Source organism: Sebastes fasciatus, chromosome 6 (assembly GCF_043250625.1).
Source record: "Sebastes fasciatus isolate fSebFas1 chromosome 6, fSebFas1.pri, whole genome shotgun sequence".
Classification (NCBI taxonomy): Eukaryota; Metazoa; Chordata; class Actinopteri; order Perciformes; family Sebastidae; genus Sebastes; species Sebastes fasciatus.
This window is the reverse complement of record NC_133800.1, coordinates 9,062,825-9,087,890: the sequence shown is the minus strand read 5'-3', so window position 1 is coordinate 9,087,890 and position 25,066 is coordinate 9,062,825. Positions and strand designations below refer to the sequence as shown.

At 39.0% G+C, this 25,066-nt stretch overlaps 1 protein-coding gene across 1 annotated transcript; it reads left to right on the top strand.

Moving 5' to 3' along the window:
• Window positions 1-2,949: 2,949 nt before the first annotated feature.
• Window positions 2,950-24,939, top strand: npr3 (natriuretic peptide receptor 3). The gene is made up of 8 exons (XM_074637512.1): window positions 2,950-3,919; window positions 17,605-17,727; window positions 18,076-18,251; window positions 20,156-20,291; window positions 21,442-21,536; window positions 21,650-21,767; window positions 21,885-21,969; window positions 23,019-24,939. The coding sequence occupies exons 1-8, from the start codon at window positions 3,271-3,273 to the stop codon at window positions 23,128-23,130; spliced, it is 1,494 nt and encodes a 497-aa protein (XP_074493613.1). The 5' UTR covers window positions 2,950-3,270; the 3' UTR covers window positions 23,131-24,939.
• Window positions 24,940-25,066: the final 127 nt, after the last annotated feature.

Here is a 25,066-nt window from a genome sequence, read left to right as displayed (position 1 = left end):
TTAGTCCACTTCCTGTTGTTATCTATAAACTTTTCCTTTTTACTTCAACAACTTAAGTAGCGAAGTAATGAATTGCCTATTAGAATACGCTAAGTAAAAAGGGTATGTATAATAAGTTTAAGTTTCAGCCTAAACCTTTTCGGTCAAAACTTTTTTCCTTTTTTTTTTTATAATTGCTTGACATTAATAAAATCATCTTAAGTCCCAGCATGCTTGCATTCTTCTGTAGTCTAGATGTTTTGTCTTGCATGTGACTTGGTACATGAGATAGGAGAGCGAGGTCGTCAGCATAGTCCTCTAAATTGGAAAAGAGGGTCCATCTGATGCCAGTGTTTGAGTTGTTTAGGGTTGTTCGCAACCATGCTGGAATTTAAGATTAACATCAAGAAAACAGAAGTCATGCCCCTCAACATGAAAGAACCACCTGTCATAGAGCTAAATGGACAACAACTGACATGTACGTCATCTTTCACATTCCTCGGAAGCCGGGTAACATCAGATGGTGGAGCTAACCAAGACATTATGTCCAGATAAGGGAAAGCAAGGACAGCATTTCGAAGACTTGGAAACATCTGGAAGTCGACACATATAAGTAGAAACACCAAGATAAAGTTAAACAACAGCTGTGTACTATCTGTCCTTCTATATGGTGCTGAGTGCTAAAGAATGACTGAAAGCCACCAGGCGCAACAAGAACAAGGCGCAACGTTATTTAGTCATCTTTGCTTCATTGGTAGAGGAAAAACTGCTTAGATTAATATCAGTTAGTGTCTTGAGGCCATGACAAGGACACTAAGCAGTTGTGGAGCATTTCAGGTGTTTCACCTCCGAATGTGAAGCTGGTTCAAGAAAACAACAGTATCTGTAGAATCTATTTATACAACAACACCATTATAGTTGTGGGGACAACATTTATATGTTAAATACATTGCATGCAGCTTTTTCTGCCATGGGGGCATCTTTTTGGTCCGGTGGTTTAATTACTTGACATTTTGCAAAATTCATCCTTGTACAAAGCACTTAAAACTCCAGACTTCTATACTCCAGGTATTCTCAAAAAAACAATAGCCTCCATCAGCCGTCTGTGTGTGTGTGTGTGCGTACGTTTCTATTATTTTTGATGCAGCTTTCTCCGCATTAGCTATTCAATGTATTCACATCCGGGGAGTTTTTCCTGGCCACAGTGCGCTTGGTGGATCCTGTTGGGTCTCAAAACTATGGTGTACGGTCATAGACCTGCTCTACATATAAAGCGTCTTGAGATAACTTCTGTTGTGATTTGACGCTATACAAAAATAAATTGATTTGATTTGATTTGATTTGATCCTGTAATGACCTTTCTATACAGTCGTTTTTATTGTTAGTGGCAGAGTCCGCCATCCCCGACCTGGCTTCAAATTGCCCAGCAACGTACCTACAACGTGAGTTTGTTTAGTTGTGCAGTAAACAAATAGGACTAAACCAGCTGCTCGTCTGTTGTACTTCTGACAAAGTATTTGCTGAAGGAGTGTTGGCTGTAGTACTAAACAGCACTCGCTGTGTGCCAAATCAACCCTGATGGAAAAGTCACGACAATATGATGACATGACAAGTATTTTTTTGTATTACAAGTTTTCTTAAATGTTATGTTTAAATATACAAATGAGGCATTATCTAATGCTAAATTTTGGTGAATTTAGGAAAAATCTTCAGACACAAATAGACAAAGTGTAATAAAATAAACACCTGAATGTGTATTTTGTATGATTTCTTTCCATTAGTGCAGGGGTCTGCAACCTCTGTAATCATGCAGCTCTTTAGTCCCTCTCCAGTGGCTCCCTGTGGATTTTTAAAAATGGAAATGAATAACTGTTTTTTTGTTTGCATTTTCGTTTTTATTTATCATTGTTGTAGGTCTATGGTACGACGGAGTATTAGGGCCACATTGAGGGAAAAAAAAAAATCTGAGTTTTCCAGAATAAAGTCATAATACTATGAGAATAAAGTCATAACATTATAAAGTAATTTCTTTTTTTCTCATAAAGTTATGACCTTATTCTCATAATGTTACTACCTTTTTCTCGTAATATTACAACTTTATTCTGGAAATCTCCGATTTCTTTTCCTTCAATGTGGCCCTAATACTCCGTAGTACATTTGCTCTTTGGCCCTCACTGCATTAGACTTATATACTTTATACTTCGACTATAAACTGTGTTACCTTCATCACAATGCTCAAATGTTTTGCAGCTCCAGACAGATTTTCTTCTCTTTTTTTGCCTAAAATGGCTCTTTTGATAGTAAAGGTCGCTGACCCCTGGTCTAGTCTGATAGAAGACGTGTTATGGAAGCAAAATAGCCTCAAAATCTCAAAATAGACCAGTGCATGAAAAAATATATTTTTCCCCCTTAAATGTAATAATCACACATAAACTGACATGTGATGCCAAATCACAATGTGAAAATATCAACCCTGACGTGTAACTTGTTTTTTACGGGCGACTTATCTAATAATGTATAAGGTTATTTAAGTGTAGTTTCTATACATCTAATTCATTTAAACCACAAATATAACCTCACAAAAAGAGAGGAACGACTGAAATTTGAAAGATTGCCCCAAGTGCTTTAAGGACCCCTAAAATGAAATACATCATCTATTTAAGGTTTAATAACACATGACCTTTTGACCCCTGATAGATGTGCATCAAGAATAAACTGCATCTCTGGAAAAAAAAGAAAAAAAGAAAAAAAAAAAAAAAAAAAAACACAGGAAAAGTTGTGCATGTTGTTTGTTGTTTCAGGCTTTCCCACAACCATAATTCCCCATTAACTCCATTAAACTGGTGCTCGGTGTTGAAGTGGCTCATTGTGGAGCTCGGCAGCATTGCAGTGTCGCTTTAAGAAGGAGGTGGGCAGCAGCTCCGATGACGCAGGAATCATCGTGAAAAAGATGCTTCAAAACTCCAGGCCGGAGCCAGCGTGTGTGTGCTGACTGACTGCTGGCTGAGCTGAGCTGGAAAGGATCTCTCCGAGCCTGGCAGAGGGATCAGATCAGCAGCTGTAGAGAGGGAGAAAGAATAGACTTTGAGCAGGTTCAAGGAGACCATCGAGGAGGAAACTCTCAAATGCAGAATAAAACACACACAGTCAGGCACATTCGATTCTTTAAAAAGACACATATTTACCATTAAGGAGGGCTTTCTGTTTTCTGCCAAGTGGAGCCAACTTGAGGAACATTTGAAGAATCTCTCCAACACTTTGCCATTTCTCTGAACTTTGGGAAAACGCATCATGTCATACTCCAGCACACTGTGTGTGTACTTTTTAATAGTCCTGAACCCAGTTGTGACACTCACCGAGGACATAGACGTGTTGGTGTTTTTACCACAAAATAATTCCTACCCTTTTTCGCGCACACGCGTCGAGCCGGCGATCCGTTACGCGCAGCGGTGGCTGCAGACAGGACGGTACTCCGGCTTCCGCTTCAACATCCAGTTCGAGACCTCGGACTGTCTGAATGGCGCTCTGTTCATGCTGGTGGACCGGTCCTGCGGGCAGAAGCCGGATCTGATCCTGGGTCCGGTGTGCGAGTACGAGGCTGCTGCGGTGGTGAGGCTGGCGTCGCACTGGGACGTCCCGGTGATCTCGGCAGGTGCCCTGGCAACCGGCTTCAGCAACAAGGACAGCGAGTACTCCCACCTGACGCGTATCGCGCCGTCCTACGTGAAGATGGCAGAGACCTTCACGGCGATGTTCGAGCACTTCACGTGGAAGACCGCGCTGCTGGTGTACGAAGACGACAAGGAGGAGAGGAACTGCTACTTCACTCTGGAGGGAGTCTACCACCTGATGGCTGACTTCAACTTCAAGACCTACGCGTTTTCTCCAGAGGATCGACTGGACACTGATGACATCCTGCAGAACATCCAGGACACTGAAGGTAGATGCATGTTTTCACTACAAACCTTTGTGGTTTTAAATGAATTAGATGTTTAGACACTATAAGTAACCTTATAGATCATCAGATAAGTCACCTGTTAAAAACAAGTTGCATGTCAGGGTTGATATTTTGACTAATTTGGCATCACATGTCAGGTTATGTGTCACTTTTACATTTTAAACAGCATAAACTTCTTTTTTCATGCACTGATCCATTTTGAGATTTTGGTCTATTTGGCTGTCTCCTGTCAGACTAGTTGAAAGAAAACATCCAAAATACACATTTAGGTATGTATTTTATTCCACTTTGTCTATTTTTGTCTGTAGATTTCTCCCAAACTCACCAAAAGTTAGCATTATAGATAATGCCTTGTTTGCATATTTAAACGTTCAATTTCAGAAAAGTTGTAATACAAAAAAAATAATTGTCTAGAGTTGTCAGTTTATGTGTCACTTTTACATTTCAAGGGGCAAAACATCTTTTTTCATGCACTGGTCCATTTTCTTTCGATTTTGGGCTATTTTCCTTCCGTAACACGTCTTCTTTCAGACAAGAAAACATCCAAAATACACATTCAGGTGTTTATTTTACATCCAGGACATTGAAGGTAAATGCATGTTTTTTTCCACTACAAACCTTTGTGGTTTTAAATGAATTAGATAAGTAACCTTATAAAGCATTAGATAAGTCCCCTGTAAAAACCAAGGTACATGTCAGGGTTGATGTTTTGACTAATTTGGCATCACATGTCAGTTTATGTGTCACTTTTACATTTTAAGGGGCAAAAACCTCTTTTTTCATGCACTGGTCCAAAGAAAAGTGTTTTTTGAACATTACAGCATGTAAACATGTTCTAGTAGAAACACAAAATACAAGTATGAACCTGAAAATGAGCATAATATTGGACCTTTAAATAATCTTATAAATCATTAGATAAGTCATCCGTAAAACCAAGTAACATGTCAGGGTTGATATTTTGACTAATTTGGCATCACATGTCAGTTTATTTTGTGTCACTTTTACATTTAAGGGGCAAAAACATATTTTTTGCATGCACTGGTCCATTTTTTTTTAGATGTTGGGCTATTTTGCTTCCATAACATGTCTTCTTCTTTCAGACTAGTGGAAAGAAAACATCCAAAATACACATTTGGGTGTTAATTTGATTACACTTAGTCTATTTGTGTCTGTAGATTTTTCCTAAATTCACCAAAAGTTAGCATTATAGATAATGCCTCATTTGCATATTTAAACATTTCAGAAAACTTGTAATACAAAAAATAATTGTCTTCAGTTTCATGGTGATATCTATTACTTAAACATGTTTACTCTATATACCTGTAGTGTGACATTTTACAATCCATATCTTTAAAAACTGTTTTCTCAAAATTATTATTTTCTCAGAAATCTCCACTTCAGCAGCATTTATACGTACACCAAACTTTCCCAGTTTCATCCCTATCTATATTCTGAAGGTTTTTACTGAGAGGTTTGTCAATGTATCATTCATAGCCTGATTTATAGAACATTTTATTCCTAAAAACATAATGAAAATAGATTTTTTTTGTTTTGTGATTTATTGAGTGATACAAAGAGATATCCAACGTTCCCGCTGTAAAAACCTTTGACTCTGATATGTCAACGGAATGAAACAATACTTTTGAACCTGGCTTTATCCAATGTTCAGATTTCTGTTCTGGAAATGTATTCAAATCAGCACATATTTAATAAGATAATCCCTTCTTTGCAAATTTAAAGAAAACATTATAGAAAACTTGAAATACACAAAAAAAACTAAAAACAATTGCCTTAATGGAAGTAATCAATTGGGGAAGTTTCATTGTGGTATCTGTTAGTTAAAAATGTTACCCTATTCACCTGTAGTGTCAGCTGGCGTATATGCCACTGTTGGCTTCATTTATCAACTGATCTGCCCACTAGAGCTGAAAATATTGACAGATCATCAATCCAAAGTAAATAACTGTAATTAGTTACAGGTTTGATAATCAACCTGTAGCCACGTTTGGTATCTCAAACACCAAGATTTGATTGCTTGTATGGGTCATAGTTACCAGTGAATTCAATTAAATGATGAGTTTTTATTATTATTTCAATCACTATCATTCAATCTGCCTACTATTCTTTCAACGTTTGGTACAAAATGCCAAAGCAAGCCAAGCATATCGCAGTTTTTGTTCTATAAAGTTTAGCCAACGCTTATATGAGGCTGTTAGAAAAATAAAGCGGATATCTTCCAGAGTTACAGTCTTTTAATACCAAACTCCCTTTTTGTGTTACTATCCCTCCACTGCAGCTTATCATGTAAACACTGTCCAGGGAAACATAGAGGGAACATTGCATTAAACAGACCAACTTTGTAATGTTTAACTCAGACTGCTGAAGTCTAATATTAGCTTCAGCTGAACTTTACCATGCATTTTTACCCTGAACAAGGTCTGTGGATTTTGTCCCCCCGCATCACTTAGATTAAAATCGCGAGAGGAAGGGATCTATTCAGGGAAGAAGCATGGACATAAATCACTACACAGGTTCACAGAAATGTGAATCTATGTTTGGCATTTTTGATTCACAATGAAATAAATAATGAATTGTCCGTCAGAATAGTCAAAATAAGCAAAGTTTCAAGTCTTTTATTGTCATGTGCACAGCAATTATAGAGAATTAGTCGCTGGCAGTGACAATCTTAAATCGCAGGCTCCCTTTAACAATGCTCATTAAATATGTATAAAATGAAAATCACACGTGTAAAATGGGAATTTAACACATGAAATAGCGCAAAGTTAAAATACAGGGATAAAATATAACATATATAAAATAAAAGATATTTGTGGTAGACAGTAATTGCAAAAATGTATAAACTATAATGTAAACAGGAATGTAATAAATTAATGTGAAGATGTCACTTTGGGCCATGATGGTGATTGGACATTTGTCACAGCTTAATAAATGATTGAAATAAATATTTTGATAGGTTAATAACAATCCTTAGCTGCAGCCCGACTGCCCACCTCCTCAGCTCCTGATCCCCTGCAGAGCCGAGTAAAGCCACTTCATCCATCCCTCATGTAGGAGCTGACACTGAGGAGAACACTGTGATGAGCATCTGTGTTTTTATTTGTCCTCACCCCACCCCCATCCTTCATCACAGATTTACGTAACGTCCCGTGTGCTGTTGGCATGGAACACCATCTTATGTCTACAGACTAGGGATGCACGATATTGGATTTTTGCCTATATGCCGATACCAATATGCATTTTTCCCCCCACCTAATTGCAGAGAACATCAAGTCTCTCCTGTTGTGGAATCAACATATTGTTATGCCTAGTGTTTTCATGATGGCCCACTGGCAGATGCAGACATAAAATACAATGCTTTTCGAAATATACTCATTACCTGTGCAAAATAAGTAAACTACTTCAACTTTACAGGTTACACAGTGTTTCCCCTACCATTGCCAGGCAGACCTCCTCCCCACCCCACCCCCAAAAGAAAGAAACAAAATATGTTGTTAACCTAATTTATGTGCTCAGTGTGAGAGTCTTTACTGCGTTTTGCTGTCATTTACTGTTGGGTTATAGTTTCTCTCCTTTCCTCTGACCTCTGTGTTTCATAGAATGCGGGGCAGAGAGACGGCACTCAAACGCTCGACAGTCCACTAACTTGTTGCTCTCGCTACCAATATTAGCTGCTCTGTTTCGACAATGTTTGGCTGAAAAAAGCGTGTATGCAGGCTGAAAATTCAACCGTGGTCTTGTTCTGTCAGGAGATGCAGAGACTTAAACCAAATAAGAGTAGAAGCGCTATGAGTGAAGAAAAGTCCAATTTATGCAGTGTAAAATGCCATAATGCCTTAAGCTAATACTGTAGTATTGTTAAGGTGATTAGCCCCCCCACCCACTTCGTCAACGGTTCACGTCACGTGCACATATGTGTCATCTTATCGGCCTGTCATATCGGAGGATATGTTAATTCCCGGCTGATGCCGATATCTAATTTTATCTGTCGATGATGATGACGTGCCGATATCATCGTGCATCCCCGCTACAGACTGAAGAGATGAGCTCTACATGGGTTAGTTGCTTGAAAATGTTCAGAGGACTTTGGAATTGGCAGACAGAAAGCAAGTATCCAAAATTGGATGCCCCCTCTCCATATGTGGCCTATAAAGAGGCCTTACAGTCACGTACTGTAATACCTTAAACACTGCCATTGTCTTATTCTGCACCATTTCAGGACAGATGGGCTAGTGAGATATTTATGAGTAAAATAAATTGTTCTTGGGTAGAAAATAAGCCAGTTTAAAATGTTCCATGAGCTTTCCAATTGAGAATCCCAGACATATAAAAGATATGATGTATCCACATGACCGTCAGAACAAATTGGCATAACATTCTTTTGGGAAAAACGTGAGACCCAGGCTAACAAAATTGCTTTTTCCATGAACATAACACTAATTTTGAATATTTAACTTACTACCTAACAACATGAATTAGTAGCAGCAGGACTGTTATCTTTTTCTACATGAGACGTACAGTATAAAAACTAGGCTACTGCACTAGTGTATTATAATATACTTGCCGTGTTAAAGCCCAATGACTACACTAGTCCTGTTGATTTGGTGTCACTTTTCACCCTTAAAGTCAAACCAAATGAGAATATATGTGTGCCAAGGCTGTTTTTAGCGCTATGATAAGCAGCTTGTTGGCTACAATCCACTGGTCATAACACTTACTGATTACATCACCTCATTTTACAGAAGTGGCTGTTGTATAAATTAGCATATATTATACATGCTAAATGCTGCAGAGCCACGAAAGTGCACCTGATGGCAAGAAATTAGTATTCCTGGCATGTCAGGTGCTTAACTGGGAGGTTTGAAGGGTTTCAGGCAGAGATTGTACAGCTTTTCAGCAGCCGTGCTAGAGGGGAGAGGCAGGACGTCATCCGCTCGCTTCGGAACGTCATATAGGGGATTCACCTGTGTATAAATGCATACCAACAAATCTAGATATAACATGATGTGAAGATTTCATATTGATGGTGCTGTTGCATTTCTCAGCTTTTTCCAACAGTACTCAGGCACACAGCTTCCAGTTCTCTGACATTTTAGATTGGCTGTGACTATCCTGCACACTGAAGTCAATCATGCTGTCACATACACAATTTACAGAAAACATTGGCCAGATTCAAGACCAGAAACCTGGGTTTCCACGAACATGAAAATTGAGCACACGTGCAACTGCCAAAATGATCTTGTAAACAGTGTCCTTGGCCTGGCACTGGCATCCTTCAACAGCACAGTCTTATTACAGCCATTCTGCATAGCTACTATTGTACTGTCTGTCGTGTCAAAGCCATTGAAAACATCCACAATCTGCACATATCACCGTGTTTTTTTTTTAAAATCTATTTATATAATTTATATTTATTTCCCCTGGCTGTAGTGCTCCGATACAGCATGCTGGCGTTCTGAGCTTTCCCTTATTCGGAACAGCAGCAGCAGCTCTGAGTCCATCTGATCACGGGCTGTGTGTGTCTTAGCTACTGTATACTAAGAGGTCGGGTCAGATCCAGAATTGATTTTTAGATAATTGAGGGTAACAGTCTGTTCTGGCGTTGAGCCTTGCGGATGGGTACTGGTTTGCAAACAGGACCTGTGCAGGAGTCTGGTTGGTCCTCAAATTTGCACTTTAGTTTTAAAATGTTTCCATTATAGTGAGATATAGGCCTGCACGGAGGAACACATATTGTCATAACCTCTTGTTTTTACCATGCCGCCCTCAGCTGGGCCGTGGTCTGAAGTGCATACAGCCTGCTTCTCCTGCTCCCCCCTGAACCCGATCTCTAACCTCTTGACCTCTGCTCTCATTGCAAGTGACCCACAGGATGCTGGTGTGTGTGTGTGTGTGTGTGTGTGTGTGTGTGTGTGTGTGTGTGTGTGTGTGTGTGTGTGTGTGTGTGTGTAAAAGACAAAAACAACATCTGATAACACACATGAACCATCAAAAGCATTCCTTGGTGCCAGTCCACCGCCATAAAACCAAGTGACAGAGACTCCCAAGGGTGCATCTCTTAATTGCATTCACGTTTCCCGCACTTGCGTCTTAGTCCCTCCCACCTGGGATGCATTGAGAGACGCAAGGAAACCATGCAAGGACAGAAGAAACAAGGAGATGTGTTTTTAGAGACATGAGACGTTATTTATTAGGCTAAAGAAATAATTTATTAGGCTAAATGTTTCAGGGAAAATGTAAATTATGTAACTCATATCAAACCCGACACTCAGGAATTATCAGCCTCACATGTGACTGAATAGAAACGACGATAAATGATGTAAAAAAGTTGTTGTTGCTGACAGACAGACTCTCCTTCTCTCTGACTTTAATTGTATCCTTAATAAAGTTAATGGGGGAAATAACAGATCATAAAAAGAAAACTCTCTCTAATAAATGAGGAAAGTTGTTTGGAAACGTTCGTTGTCAGCTTGTTATAAAGCTCTTTCAGTGACGGGCTCTGTCAGCCGCTGTGTGAGAAGGAGAGATACTGCAGGTCCTTCTGCTACTGGAACACTTTACCATCAACATGGTCCGTCTGTTGTTCACACCTACAGTTAACACAGATTTTAACTAGATGGTGAAACAGAAGACAACTAAAATATAAAACTTTGAATCTGTTATTTCTTCCGGTATGAAACTCCAGTGATGTAATGTTATCAGACCAGTCCGATCAATCAATCAATCAATCAATCAATCAATAACTGATAACCAATAAGGGGGCCTGTCGGTCGGTAAAAGACTTCCATGAAGGCTGCTCTTGTTTATCCTCGCTCATCGCTCCTCAGAAATCCCTCCTCGCTCCTCCAAGCAGAAATAAGCGCTTTGGGACGGTCTTCAAGGTGGCGCACTCTGCCTTAAGTGTCATAGGACCTATTTCTGATATGATTATCCTAAATGCATGTATTGCAATGTGTTGTGCATGTTCATTTTACTAAGGTTTAGTATTTAAATGATGTTCCTGACATTTGGTGAAACAACGATAAATGTCAGTAATTCTATTTCCACTGTGCGAAACATGTCATTTCATAGCATAAATAATGACGGCTTTAGGAAAACTACTAAAGTGCCAAATTGCCAAATGTAATCAGCCCCGAGCTCAGAAACACACTAATAATTTCCTGGCGATTGAATATTCCAGTCTCTCCTTGCTTTTGTTTGTTTGGTTATTTGTTTTTCTGTTCATGTATCATTGATACGTTGGGCCCCTAATTTCGATGTAATGTCAAGTATAATATGTTTAAGAATTAGAATCATATCCTTCCTGGCTTGTTTTGGATGGATAAGCAACAGCATTTTTATTTGTTGGTATCTGTTGATGCAGAGTTAGTCAGGATTAGAGTTCAGGACCCCTGTGCAATCTGTATGCTTGATAAACCAGATTCTGGGAGATTTCCAAGATATTGATTTGTTGTAAGTAGTTAATCAAGTTGAGAATAATCGTGCGAGAGCATTTTGAGTCCATGGGGGGCCCCACAAATGCCAAAAACATGTATTTCCCCAATATTGGTGCACATGCTCTCGGTGCAATTATTGACCAAAATCTGAAGTTTCATATTGATTGGGGCATGTTGGTTTGGTCTATCACATATTGGCTCATAACTTAAGTTGTCTTTAAGCAATCCTGATTTAACTCTGTGGAGACATCTTGCACTATGTCCTGAATCTTTCTTCATCATTGAGTGTAGCGAACGGAAGCTATTATTATTATTAGGTTTATATATATATATATATAAAACTATTTGCTGTAAATCAGTACCATTATTATGTCGAGCATATTTTGAGTATTTTAATAATACACAATTACTTTTCTGATACTTACTGATACTTGATTACTGATTTTTGCGGGGCTCTAGACCGCACAAAGATTTCTTAAGTCTGTACAATATGATGTGTAGGCCAGGACATCTCTGCAGCAGGACAATATTTTAGCTCAAATGGTCTTTTGACACACTTTTTGCCTTTAACAAATATTGCGCCTCCTGCGATTTAGAAAATTGCAATAGGCTATATTGCGATTTTGATTCAATTTTGATTAATTGTGCCCTAGAGGGCAATTAATCATGTTTTCTCCACTGGAAGGACACACTAGAAGGCACTTCATCATGTTTTCTTGCACATTGGGCTACCATAGAGGGCACTTTATCATGTTTTATCTACCATAAGGCACTTTAGCATTTTTGGCATTTTATTAATTAATTTTTTTAATTTTTCCTCATAATGGGGGCACCAGGGCCCACTGAGTCCACCAGTGAAGGCAATGACATACACCTCCAGCAATGCAAGTACAAGCTAAAGGATGCAATTTATTGCGTTAGGGTTAATATTACATTATGACAAGACCTCGAATCCGACCACAAAAGAAGAAAATACCTAAAGACCATTGCGTGTTTCCTGATTGTCACTGTACTATGTATTTTAGGATGAGGTGATGTCTCCTTCACACACAAGTTGCTCTTTGCTTTGGGAAATCATTTCAGTGAACCGTAGAAATCCAGAAAACACGCAAAACATAATGGGCAGGCATGAGCACAAGCTTCTCGTAGCAACTTGCAACTGGTAATATATATTTATTAATTTGGCCCAGAGGGGCTCTTCAGCCAAAGAGGTAAAAGGGGCCACGGCTGTAGTCACTTTAGCCACTATGTATGCACATCACTGCTGCTGTAAAATGGTCAATTGACGTTTTTATACTTTAGTTTTTCGTATACATGAAACAAACAAGATGTAATGTGTTAATTAGTGAGCGGTAAAGTTGCTGGTATAGGCACCTTTTGGTTTTCATCCTGTTTCCAGTCTTTGTGCTAAGCTAAGCTACCCAGCTGCTGAATGTAGCTTCATATTTGATCGATCTTCTCCTCGAACTCTCTGCCAGAAATCCAATAGGCATATTTCCCAAATTTCGAGCTTTTACTTTTACTAGGAGATTCCAACTTTTGAAATCGATGTGAAGCCGTGAGATCAGAGACGACTCACTACTTTGTGCACAACAAAAACGCATCGTCTTCTCTTGACTGAAGTAATGTTAGCTCTCTTTAACTTGTGATCTTTGACCGAGTATAGATGCTGGCTTGCAGACAGCATGTTAACCCCACCATCTATGGCATTAACGTTAAAGTATCTGCAACTGATGTCATCATGTCGGCAGTGAGGTCTGTCATTTAATGAGGTAATGACGTTCAGAGCCGGTTTAGGCTCCTACTTACCTGAGTAAAATATTCAATAAGAGAGCTTTTAGTCCCAACTTAACAAATCGAGATATTTTATCAACCTGGAATTAGATCCAAAACAGAACCAGCTATTCGAACCGAGCCCTAAACTGCTCCAAGTGTGGTTCTTATCACTGAGTGTATATTTCAGACCATTACTCCTCTGCACAGTGAAGTGTTCTGTGTTCCGTCTGAGACGGAAAATGGTAAAATTATTACCCACACTGTCTGTTGTAAACATCCATCACTTTTAAGGTCTCACGTCTTGCTTCACCTTTGACCTACCTACCTTTGTACTTGCACACAGTTTTCTGTTTTATAACCAACATTTCACTTACGCTCACTTTCATGTTTTTTACCACCAAATAAAGTTATTTAGAACATCGTAACCTCTAGGAATGATGGCGATAACTACAAAAATAAGACCAAAGTTGTAATAAAGCAGAACTATTGTTTACGTTTGAAGAGCTCTCCTTTCTTTACAGCAATAAAAATCCTCAGCACTCTCTGTTCTTCTCTCTGTGTCCTCGATGGAAAACACAGTTTACCAAAGGCGGTTGGTTGTTGGTACGTCATCAGCTTCTGTCCAACAGGTCTGGCAAAAGTAGCGCCTGAGGCTGTGCATTTATAATTGCATTACAGGTAGACCTGTGGCTGAGATGAACAACATGATGTGATAGAGCAGAATCAGTTTCAGTTAAACTGGGCACCGGTGGGACTGGAAATAATATTTGTTATTGAAAATTTTTATTTTTATAGACATTATCCTTATCCGATTCAAGAGTCTTAAGATAGAGGGTGTCATGTACATATGCTGTGCAGAAAAGAATGTGATGATTTGTGACTTAAATGCATAAAATATATATATATGTATACTTGTGTGTGTGTGTGTGTGTGTGTGTGTATATATACACAAAGTGTACAAAAATAGATAAACAAAAATAGCAGACGAGTAGAAGGCAGGCAAATAATACATTCCATCCACAACATCATTATTTTTTTAAATCAGGACAACTCGGGTGGATTATCGCGCTCACACCATGAACACTACCACAAGCAAAAAGGCAGTTTTCATCCATTCAGTTTGTAGCCATGGTTATGCTCCTTTCACGAGTGAGAGTTCAGCCTCAGAATTAATGACAAATCATATTTTTTAGAGATTGATTATATTAATTGTATAAGTTTATTTAAGTTTTGGATTCTTCTGCTTCTGGAAAACCACTACAATGAGGCAAATATTGTATGATTTATTGAGGAATAGATTATTTAACGACAATTGCCTACTGATGATAAAAACCTTCACCCTCCCTCATTGTTTTCATGCTCTTGTATAATAATGTGCGGGGTTGTATGACTGAGAGAAGATATGAAGTAAAAAACATTACACATTACCTGCCTGTTCCTTCCCATTGTAATGAATAACACAAACTAACATTTTCATTCATCATTCTTACTTGTATCATTTTACCAGCACCTCATGCTTTGCTTGTAAAAGAAATCCCCTCACCAATTTGTTGCAGCTTTCTGTACCATTGGCTGCACAATATTACAACATGTAACAAACACTTAGGAGGGGAAAATGAAGCACCTCTCGCGTGATTGGTCCATTTCTGATGCTAATCCTCCTGAGACATGCACTCCCATCCTGAGTCTGTATGAAGTCTTTGTGTTTGGAGAGAACTCCCCTTGGACTCCAGCATAGTTGTAAGGCAATGGCTCGCTTTTACTGTACAACCACAAATGTCTTAAGGGTCAGCCTGAAAAGGGCAAAGGACAACAACAGGGAAGTCATCAGTCATCTTATCCAGCAGTCGTTCAGTCAGTTTGGTAATCATCCGTGTTTATAAACGGATGTATCATGTTGTCTCCATCCAACTGAGATTCATTTTAAAAATGAGCTTGCTCCACCTTACTCTCTTTTCTTTATCCTGTTCACCTCTCTGACAGACGGATCCAACAACATGAATCCTTGTTTTTGGAGTAATGGCATTACAAATTTGCACAACAGCCCCCCTATTTGCATATGCTCTCGCTTTAGAAGTTTACGGCCAACACAGGGCACTTGAAAATACACTGTGGGCACTCAGTAAGTGCGCCATGTGCTGTCCCATTCCTGAGTTAATTTGTAACTAGCATCAGTGCCCTAGCAAAAAGGAAAATCCAGAAGTTTTGAAATATTGCTGGCTGCAAGCACTGCCCCATGGAATGGCTTGCAGAGCATACACAGGGCCAGTAGTGTGTGTAGAGCCCAGTGTAATTAAAGGGTGCTATAGTGCTGGCAGGACTGAGGTGAAGTTTGTCCCACTGACTCAAGGGATATTTCAGGAGGTGTGTTTAAGTGACAGAGTTGTGAGGAATGTTCCAGCAAGTCTCTGAATCTTCCTTATTAACAGGGACGCTGGGGTTACTGTGTTTTCAATCGCAACCCTTGTTCGTGGAGCTACTTGTTTATTGGTTTATTTATTTTTAATCACTGGGACACCAAAGGAAAAGTTTATATCAACCCCAGTGAAAGATTTTTTTCATTTGATATTTTTTTTTGGCAAACTCTTTGCTCACTACTTTACTTTCAATGATTGAACATTCTCCAAATGAGAATAGCTTCTCCACTGCGGGATTTCCATCACTGGTGACACAGTTGGAAGTGTATCACTGATATAGTCACTCTGCCTGAGACCTTTTTGGAAGCACGTGGCTAAATACTGTAAAGGGAGAGTTATATATATATTAACTTTGGAGGGTATTGGTGCTGTAACTCCTTTTCCCTCATTGTCATCGACTCACTCTTAAGTGTTCTTGTCTGCAAAAATGTGAGCAGCAGGAGATACTTCAAGTGAGAATTATACAAATAGATACGGTGGCATTGAGAGCTCAACGAACTTCAAATTAAGAAAACATGCAAATAGACAAAACACAGGCAAATTAAGAAAACATCTTCATCAATGTGACAAAACATGTGCAGCATTTAGAAAAAACACAAATAGAGAAAACACAACCAAATACAGAAATGTGCTGCAAGAAGCTCACAACACAACAGAACAAGCAAGTTAAACTACTGATAGGTTTTGCTGACATGACTAATAAAATTAAATTTTATTCATTTTTTGTTCATGCCGTCAAACTGTAACTTATTTTGACTTAAACGATTAAAGCTGAAGTAGGCGAGATTGGAGCAAATATGATTAAAAAAAGTTATTTTTATAAAACGGTCGCTATATCATGACAGTAGTACATGAGACAGGTAACCTGAAAAAAATCATGTGCCTCTGTGTCCTCCGGTGCTCCTAACGGCATCTGCAAGATTTCACAGACCGGAGGAAAACAAGCAGTAAGAGCTGATCTGAGGTCTGCTGTCCAGCTGCCATCTATGAGAGCCGGCTGTCAATCACTCGCGAACTCCGACGAAACGGTCAAACTAGGCCGCGTTAATCAAATATGAATCAATATTATGTTACTGTAATGCCTATTTCTCTACTCAAATGTTTTCAGAATCATCTTGTAGTGCACTGTTTAGCTGTAAAATGAGAAAGTTTGTGACGCCGCCGCCATTGGGAAATCTTGTGAAGGAACGCCAAGTTTTGTTTACATGACCGGAGCACAGCCAATAGGACCACTCTCTCACGGGCTAGATTTTTTAAAGCCTGAAAACAGAGCCATGAGGAGGTGCAGAAGTCTAGTTAATCTCTTAGAACACTCGAATTACAATATGCTGAAAGGTTATAATGGAATTTTTGCCCAATGATGCCAAAAATATACTGCTTTAATAGACTCCTTTCTTTCTTAATTTAGTGTGTGTGTGTGTGTGTGTGTGTGTGTGTGTGTGTGTGTGTGTTCTAAACACACTCAATATTTCTTTAATTTATCTTTCAAAATGAGAACAAAATATATCAAAGTTAATTATTTTGCGATGAATGATACTGATAAATGCCAAGTGAGAACTGAATCAAACAAAAAAATTCATAGTATGTGTGTATTTGGTTCTTTCAAGTAATCTACAATGTTTATTGTCTTATGTTCTGCTAATTTTTTCTTTGTGATTAAATCAGTTTTGATCTGGAATTAATAAATAATAATGATTATCTTTGCAAGCCACTCTGCCAGAATCCAACTGAGTAGTAGTCAGTGTTCAGATTGTGATTCTGTTGGCGTCTTTATACATCAGTAAGGAGTTTCACTTTTGCCCATCGATCCTATCTAACACCTTGTTGAAGGATTTTTCTCAAAAGTGGCGTAACTTCCCCAGATGTCAGTAATGAACGGAAGATAATTCTAATAAAATTTCCCTCAATGACCTAATGAACATAATGTTGTTGTAGACTTGTATTTTATGGTATTCATGCAAACTGCTGACTCTGGCTATGTGACTATAACTGTATTTGTCTCTGTGTCATTTTCCTGCAGTGGTGATCATGTGCATGGGAGCAGACAAAATACGAGAGATCATGCTGGCTGCACACAGACGACGGTTGACCAATGGCAATTATATGTTCTTTAATGTTGAACTCTTCAATGCCTCTTCTTATGGTAAAGTTAACGTCACGTTACTTTTAAATATGTGTTTTTTTTACAAACTGAAGAAATTGTGAAAATTCAACTGAATTATTTTACATATTCCGCAGTCTTAATGTGTGAATAAGCTTTCTATTTATCTACAGTGCAGTCCATAAATATTTGTACAGTGACACATGTTCTGTTGTTTTGGCTCTGTACTCTGAAATCTGTGACCGTGACATCTGGTACATTTGAATCATGACTATGTGAGTGAGGATGTTACACACAGATAGGGGGTATTTTGAAAATTGATTTTTGTTGTTTTAACGATAATGTTTGGAACATTTTCCTTGTTCTGTGCTTTTATAATTGAAATTCTAGGCAATGGCTCGTGGAAGAGAGGAGATAAATATGATAACGACGCGAGGCAAGCCTTTGCTGCTCTGAACACTGTGACACTGCTCAGGACTGTCAAGCCCGAGTTTGAAAACTTCTCCGTGGAAATGAAAAAGTCCATCGAAAAAGCCGGGTTTCCTGACTGCAAAGACTGCGAAAGTGTACGTATATCTGTTTATCCTATATATGGAATGTATTAGTGACTGATTGTATGATGAATTTGCAGATGCTGATAAGTGGTAACAGAAGACAGAACTTAATCATCCCGAGCGTTTAATATTGAAACGGATGGGCTTACATCGTAGTTAATGGTAAGCTCGGGGCTTCTTATACCAACGCTCAACGGTGCTTTGTGAGTCGGTATCTAAGGCCGACGGCCGTGAAAAAGCATTCGGTATTTGATGCCCTGGGAATGAGAAATGGCTGTTTGGTTTGGAGGGACTCTTCACCCTCTGTATTCACTAGGACAACTGTTTGAGGGTCTCTGTCCTCTGACTGTCCTCAAGAAAAGATGCTTTCTACTCTACTTGAATATGACGACCCTTTATTGCTTCTAACCGTCACTTAATTTAAATGTCAATATAGCCGATCTCACAGCACAGCTACCGTCATTAAACTGTATTTTTGTTTATTTTGTCTTACAATGTCATGATCCTAAAATAATGATTTTATCAGCAGCTTGGTAGCTTGGAAATGAGTGCTGGTCAACATAGTATTTATAAGCCACGGAGGATGGGGGAGGAGGAGGGGACTGAACGGAGGTTTAACGGACTGTCTCCCTCCCTCCCTTGCTTTTCTCCTTTTTTCTCCCTCTTACTAACTACAAACAGGAAGAACTAGTTTGCTGTGTATGTGTGAGGACAAAGTCAGAAACAAGAGAAATGCATCATTAGAAATACATTTTCAGTCATTTTACCAAATGCAGTTATTTATATACATTCACAAGTGAATTTCATGTTTCAGAGACATGAGCTGCTCCAGCAAAAGTAGACCAGTCATACAAAGAGAGCAGGGAATAGAGCCACGTGTTAGATGTGCTGCATGGACACTGAGCCGGTGGATGCACACGCACTAGAATGGCAACGGATCATCCGGCAGCCGTGACAGGGCAATGCAACGCAGCCAGATGCTGTGTACATTGACTATTAGCGCTGTGGCAGCTGCCAATTCTCTGGTGCTTGCTGTTGTTTCCCTTTTCCCTGGTGTTTTTTTGGTTGAGATGCTGAGTGATTAGAGGGTTATTCAGTTCACCTGTTGCGCAGGGTGTGGGGACTGGCTCTTAAATGATAGTTGAGAGCAGCTTGGTGCATTCCCCTCTTGGCCAATCAGGGTGTAACGACGCCCTTTCTGTAGGGCTTAAAAGAGGAGGGAAATTGCACACCCAGTGTCATTCTGATCTCTCCTTCACTCAATGCAACATGTATTATCAGCTTTACCAGAAACTCTGGTCTGTTTTGGGCCCTTTTGGGATTCTGTGATCTTTGTGTTTTGTTTGTTGAGAGTGTTGACTCCTAGTTGGGGAAACAAGTTAAGTGCCAACCAATTAGGTTACCTGCACTGGGACGTTTAGGTACTATTTGTGCAACGATCTGGCTTGCCTTACAATAGCCTAACGCCTGCAGGCTGTATTTTTGTATTCTATTCATTTGTTGATTTTCAATGAAACCCTTTATACCCATTTCTTTTAGTGTATTTTATTTGGGAAAACTTTAAAGGAGGGTAAAAGGAAAAACACAAACCAATATTTCAGTTTCCTTAATTGTTTGTTAATATAGAGGCATTTGTTCATTAGCGAAGAGGCATTTGTTCATTATTATTATTAAGAAGGCATTTTATTTTATATTATTATGTGGATGGGAACTGTTTTTCAGTCTTCTGACTGAACAACTAAAGTCTAGGGAACTCAGTACCGCCACAGCGCTAGTTACAGATGTACTTTTGTTTTTTTCACTTTTGTTGATTGATACTTTAAAAAGCATAAGTTGTAAAAAATGGTCTTAAGAAGACATTGTGACTGTTGTGCATCATCATCGAAATTTCAATCAGACTATTTGTTCCATTTTAGGTCAACATGTTTGTTGAGGGATTCCATGATGCCATGTTGCTGTACGCCATCGCCTTGCATGAAGCCATGAAAAATGGATACAGTAAGAAGAACGGAACAGAGATCACCTCACGCATGTGGAACAGAACCTTTGAAGGTAAAACACACTACACCACTATGATTACTATGTGTTATGTTACTAGTGTGGTGTGGTGAAAATCTAAGTAGAGTTATTATACCCCCGCAACAACGTAGTCGGGGGTATATAGCGCTCCGCGTGTCCGTCCTTCCATCCGTTTGTCTGTCTGTCCTTCCGTCCGTTCGCATGTCACAATTTTGTTTCTGGAGCAGAACTCGGAAACTATTTAACTTAGGAACTTCAAATTTGGTATGATGGTTGACAGTGTAGTCTAGTTGTGCCTTTTGAGGTTAGAAGTCCAGGTTGCCCAAAAATTCTGGCCACCCTGGACTTGAGGAAGGTGAGCTAATAACAAGCTACATTGTGCTCAATAGACTAATTCCATTAGTTCCAAAAGGGCAAAACCGTTGACCCTATTTTGTGAAGCGACACTTTTAAATCCTTTCCAGGGTTACACTTCAACTGAGACATTTCAACTCCTTTTAAACTTATAGCCTACATCCAACAGCCGCTGCAACTCTGGAGCGCTCAACGTAAACCACGTGTTCATTTGCTTTGCCTCAAATTTCAATTTTGTGACTCTCAGAGTAGTGTTAACAAGACTTAATATTCAACATTTGAGTGTTTTCGACACTAACCTTTTCTAGTTTGCACTCATTTTTAATCACAATGTCTTTAAGCTTCTGATTTTGAAAAAGGCAGCAGCTAAGTAGAAAACACACAGAGTGCATACTTTAGCAAGGTCTAAATTTGCTACTCTAATATTTTAAAATGTTGTTTCAATTTATCATGTTGCAGAAGCGCCATACTAATACATACTCCATAATACACACTCGATACTTCCAGCATACATTCCAAATTAAAAGCCCTGAAGCATTTCAGTGGGGAGAATCCCCTAATTTCCTAACATGGCTTTTATTGTGAAATATTTAGCAGGAACATGTTTTGGAAAATTCAGTGACTTGCATGGTTCCCATACTGTACTTCTAATGTAGCTATTGCCATCTTGTGGCTGGGACATTAACACACATACACCCACAGTGACTGACATAGGACAATAGCACGTTAGATGAGTAATCAAGAACAACAAAGAAGAAATATTCTTTTCCTATATTTTCTTGGGAGTGTAGCTAAGTGATGTTCTCATCGTTTTCATGGTGGTCGACAGGAATCGCTGGCCAGGTATCTATGGATGTCAATGGTGACAGAAATGGGGATTTCTCTTTGATGGCCATGACAGATGTTGAGGCAGGAACCTATGAGGTAAGAAGAAGCAAAACATGTCCAACCTTGTGATATCTTTCTTGACAGGTAGAAGATGGTTAATGTGCTTGTGGGATTTCAACTGGATGATAATATCGTATACTAACTTACAGGTGGTGGCCAACTACTTTGGTGAAAATGGAACTTTTCAGGTGCTGCCTGCCTTCAATACTGACCATTTCACCCTGAGAGGAAGACATAAAGCACACACGGAGGTCGCGGATAAACCATGTAAATGAACACCACTGTTCACCGACACCTGTGAAATCTGACTTGGAATTTGTATGTTATCTACAGCATGATGGAGTACATGTTTTTTTTTTTACCAGTAACTGCTTTTCCAAACAGGTGGACTAGGAGTATCAGCTTTGACTGGAGTCATAGTGGGAGCTCTTCTGGGAACGGCAATGCTTATAGCATTCTACTTTTTCAGGTAACAATAGGTGATATTAATCTGCTCATGTATACTAATACTGTTGTGTTCAAGTACTGTCAAGTGGCTCAGCCGTCAATTATACATGTCCACCTGCCCTCCCACTCAAAGGCCAAGAGACTCTTTTATATGGTGGCCCTGAAGTACAAAATACAACAGCAATTCACAAAATACAACAGCAATTCCGAAACACAAAAGCAATTCACAAAAGACAACGGCAATTCACAGAACACAACGGCAGTTCGCAAAAGACAACGGCAGTTCGCAAAAGACAACGGCAATTCGCAAAAGACAACGGCAATTCACAAAAGACAACAGCAATTCACAAAACACGACAGCAAAAAAGAAAATGCAACGGCATTTGGTGAGACTCAAATTCGGAATAGGTAGGTACGTATTGGACAATGATTCCTCGTCGATGTTTGGATGCACTGTCTGGCAGTCTGCGAGAAACGGAAGTACTTCTCCTCCTTTGGATATCCAGCAGACTTGCGGCACATTGCTGCCTCTCATGGGCAGGGTTATATTGCAGTACAACAAACAGAAGTTGCTTTCATGCTCTTTTGCCATTGTATTTTCTGTTTTGCTGTTGTGTTTTGCACTTCAGGGCCACCATACTTTTATGCCTTTGAATAAGAAATTAGAAATCAATTAAAAATGTTCTTTAATATGATTTTTGACTGTATAAATGGATAACTTGACTAATGTGATTTTACAATTTAGGTCTTGTTTTCGTAGTTTTGACTATCTATGCAGTGACACCGCAGACATTTTTATTGCAAAGAAAAAGTACCGTGTTTATCTAAGTACAGTACATGTGCAATAGGCTAAAGCTGAAAGAGTCACTTTGCAAAATGTAATGGACTTTTACAACATAGTTTAGATAAAGATTTTCAAGTTTTCATCACCAAATAAGTAATAAGACTCTGTTTTAGCCGCTGCTTCTCTAACTCTCAGTGATTTTGGTGTTGATAACTGAAATGAATAGGCTATTTGTTTTTTTGTTGAAAAACAAGATTTTTCCTTTAATGTGATCCATTCCTCTGCAGAAAAAACTACAGGATTACCATTGAGCGTCGCACACAAAGTGAAGAGTGCGATACTGGGAAGCACCGCCAGTTACGAGAGGACTCCATCAGATCGAACTTCTCGGCAGCATGATCGGCAGCAGCGGCAGTGCCTTCAAAGAAAATCACACATCTGAATGTGACCAAAGACTTTTGCAATGGTTGTCAGTGGAGCCAATGCTGTTAAAAAATGAGACATTTTGTGTTTGTATCCTTAAATGTTTTGACTTATTGTAACTCAGGACAGTTGTAACAGTCACAAAGCACCACTTTATCCTCCATACAAAAGGTATATGATTGTATTGGTGTATAGAACACTTAGGCCATAATATTCTTTGAAGGTTCTATATACAACATTCAGAACATTAATATAGCAGCAAACAACTGTTTGCTATGTAAAGATAGAGTAGGCTAATGTCTGCCTGAGCAGAGAATGAAGTCACACTCCCTCTGTGTGTCTTGTAATCAGAGCTTCTTTGTTTTAGTAGTCGGGCCGGCCGTGTGTGCACGTTAGTGCACGTGAGTCGCTCCCTTCATGCCCCACTGGCTAGCTAATTGCCACCGCTGCACTGTGCTCATACGGTGGTTACCGCTGATTGCCGTTTCCTAAGTGTTCCTAAGGGTTCCAGATGAACACCGTTAGCTCCCTCAGCACTGTTGGCACCATTAGCACTGCCGCCATTTTGGCTCCATGTTTGCTTGTGATGAGAGCCATGTGCAGGCAATCCCGGCCCAGACTCTGAATGTTGCATATAGCTCCTTTAAGGTTGGTAAACAATAATGGCAGAGCAAATCTTTTAAGAGATGATACAGCCGGAGCTAACCGACTAAAAAGGATATAGGCTCGATCTATATCTATAGGCTATAAGCTACTGATATTAAGCTACTGATATTGTAAGGTTTTCAGTTCACCATAACCTTGCTGAGATCCAGCATCCTCCATACAAGTCCTCATTCCTAAGCACATTGCTCTTAAAATGAGAAACACTGGGTCACATATCGTCTTGAGTACATCTACACCTTTAGATTGGCTCATTTATACACTATTTCCTTTTTTAAATTTGTCCATTTTAAAAGATTCAAATTGCTACCTGCATAAGACATTTGCGGTACTACTTTCTGATTAGGCGTACTTTACAAAGTATACTTTATTAATGGTTAATAAATGATTCACTAATGCTTCATAGATCAGTAATACGCCAGTAGTAAGAACAACTAGGGTTGTGGTCGCTTTGGCTTAACAGCGAACCGTCCTCCCAATGAATTAAAGGAAAAGTACAATTTATTACAACTTGTTTTTTATTTTTGTCGCTCTGGCCTTTGATTCGATCAGTTTTGATTATCTGACCTGTCTGATCTTCTATGTGCTCAAGTTTGTCCCCCTGTTATAGCAAAATAACTGTGTTCTGAGTTTGCACCAATATGTTGCTGAGTACAATGTTATCATAACCGATCAAACCGATGAGTAAATAGTAGTGAAAAATAGAAAAGATTTATAGAGCCATCTAAAAACACAAAGCAAGTTAAGTTAGTACACACAAAGGTTTTTAATGATGGCTTATTACTGACGCATTCATTATTAAATGATTTATCAGCATTACCAAAGACATAGGTTCCAAATGATAAACCCTTTATAAAGTATTCCTTATCAGAAAGTGGTACTGAAATCCTAATTAATTGTGATAGTCATAATAGATAATTATATTTCTGTGTTATAAAGGCAGTGTGAGATGCTTTCCATAAACAGTAGTGACTGCATGAAAAAAGTATTTCACTCTGCGTTAGTGACCTTTAGTTTCTAGCTAACTCTCTGTCATTTGGGTTGCATTATTCATGCAGGATTTAAAGACTTTTTTTTTTTTATAGACACAAAATAAAGACAGTGAACTTGGTAAATAGTCTACCCAGCCTGCTGGTTCAGTTTGTGTGTTGGGAAAATATTCTGAGAGTAAATACATTTATTGTATTCGGTTTCAAAAACAGTTTTATTCTGGAGCACCACATTAACTTGCTTTATTTAAAGCTCTGTA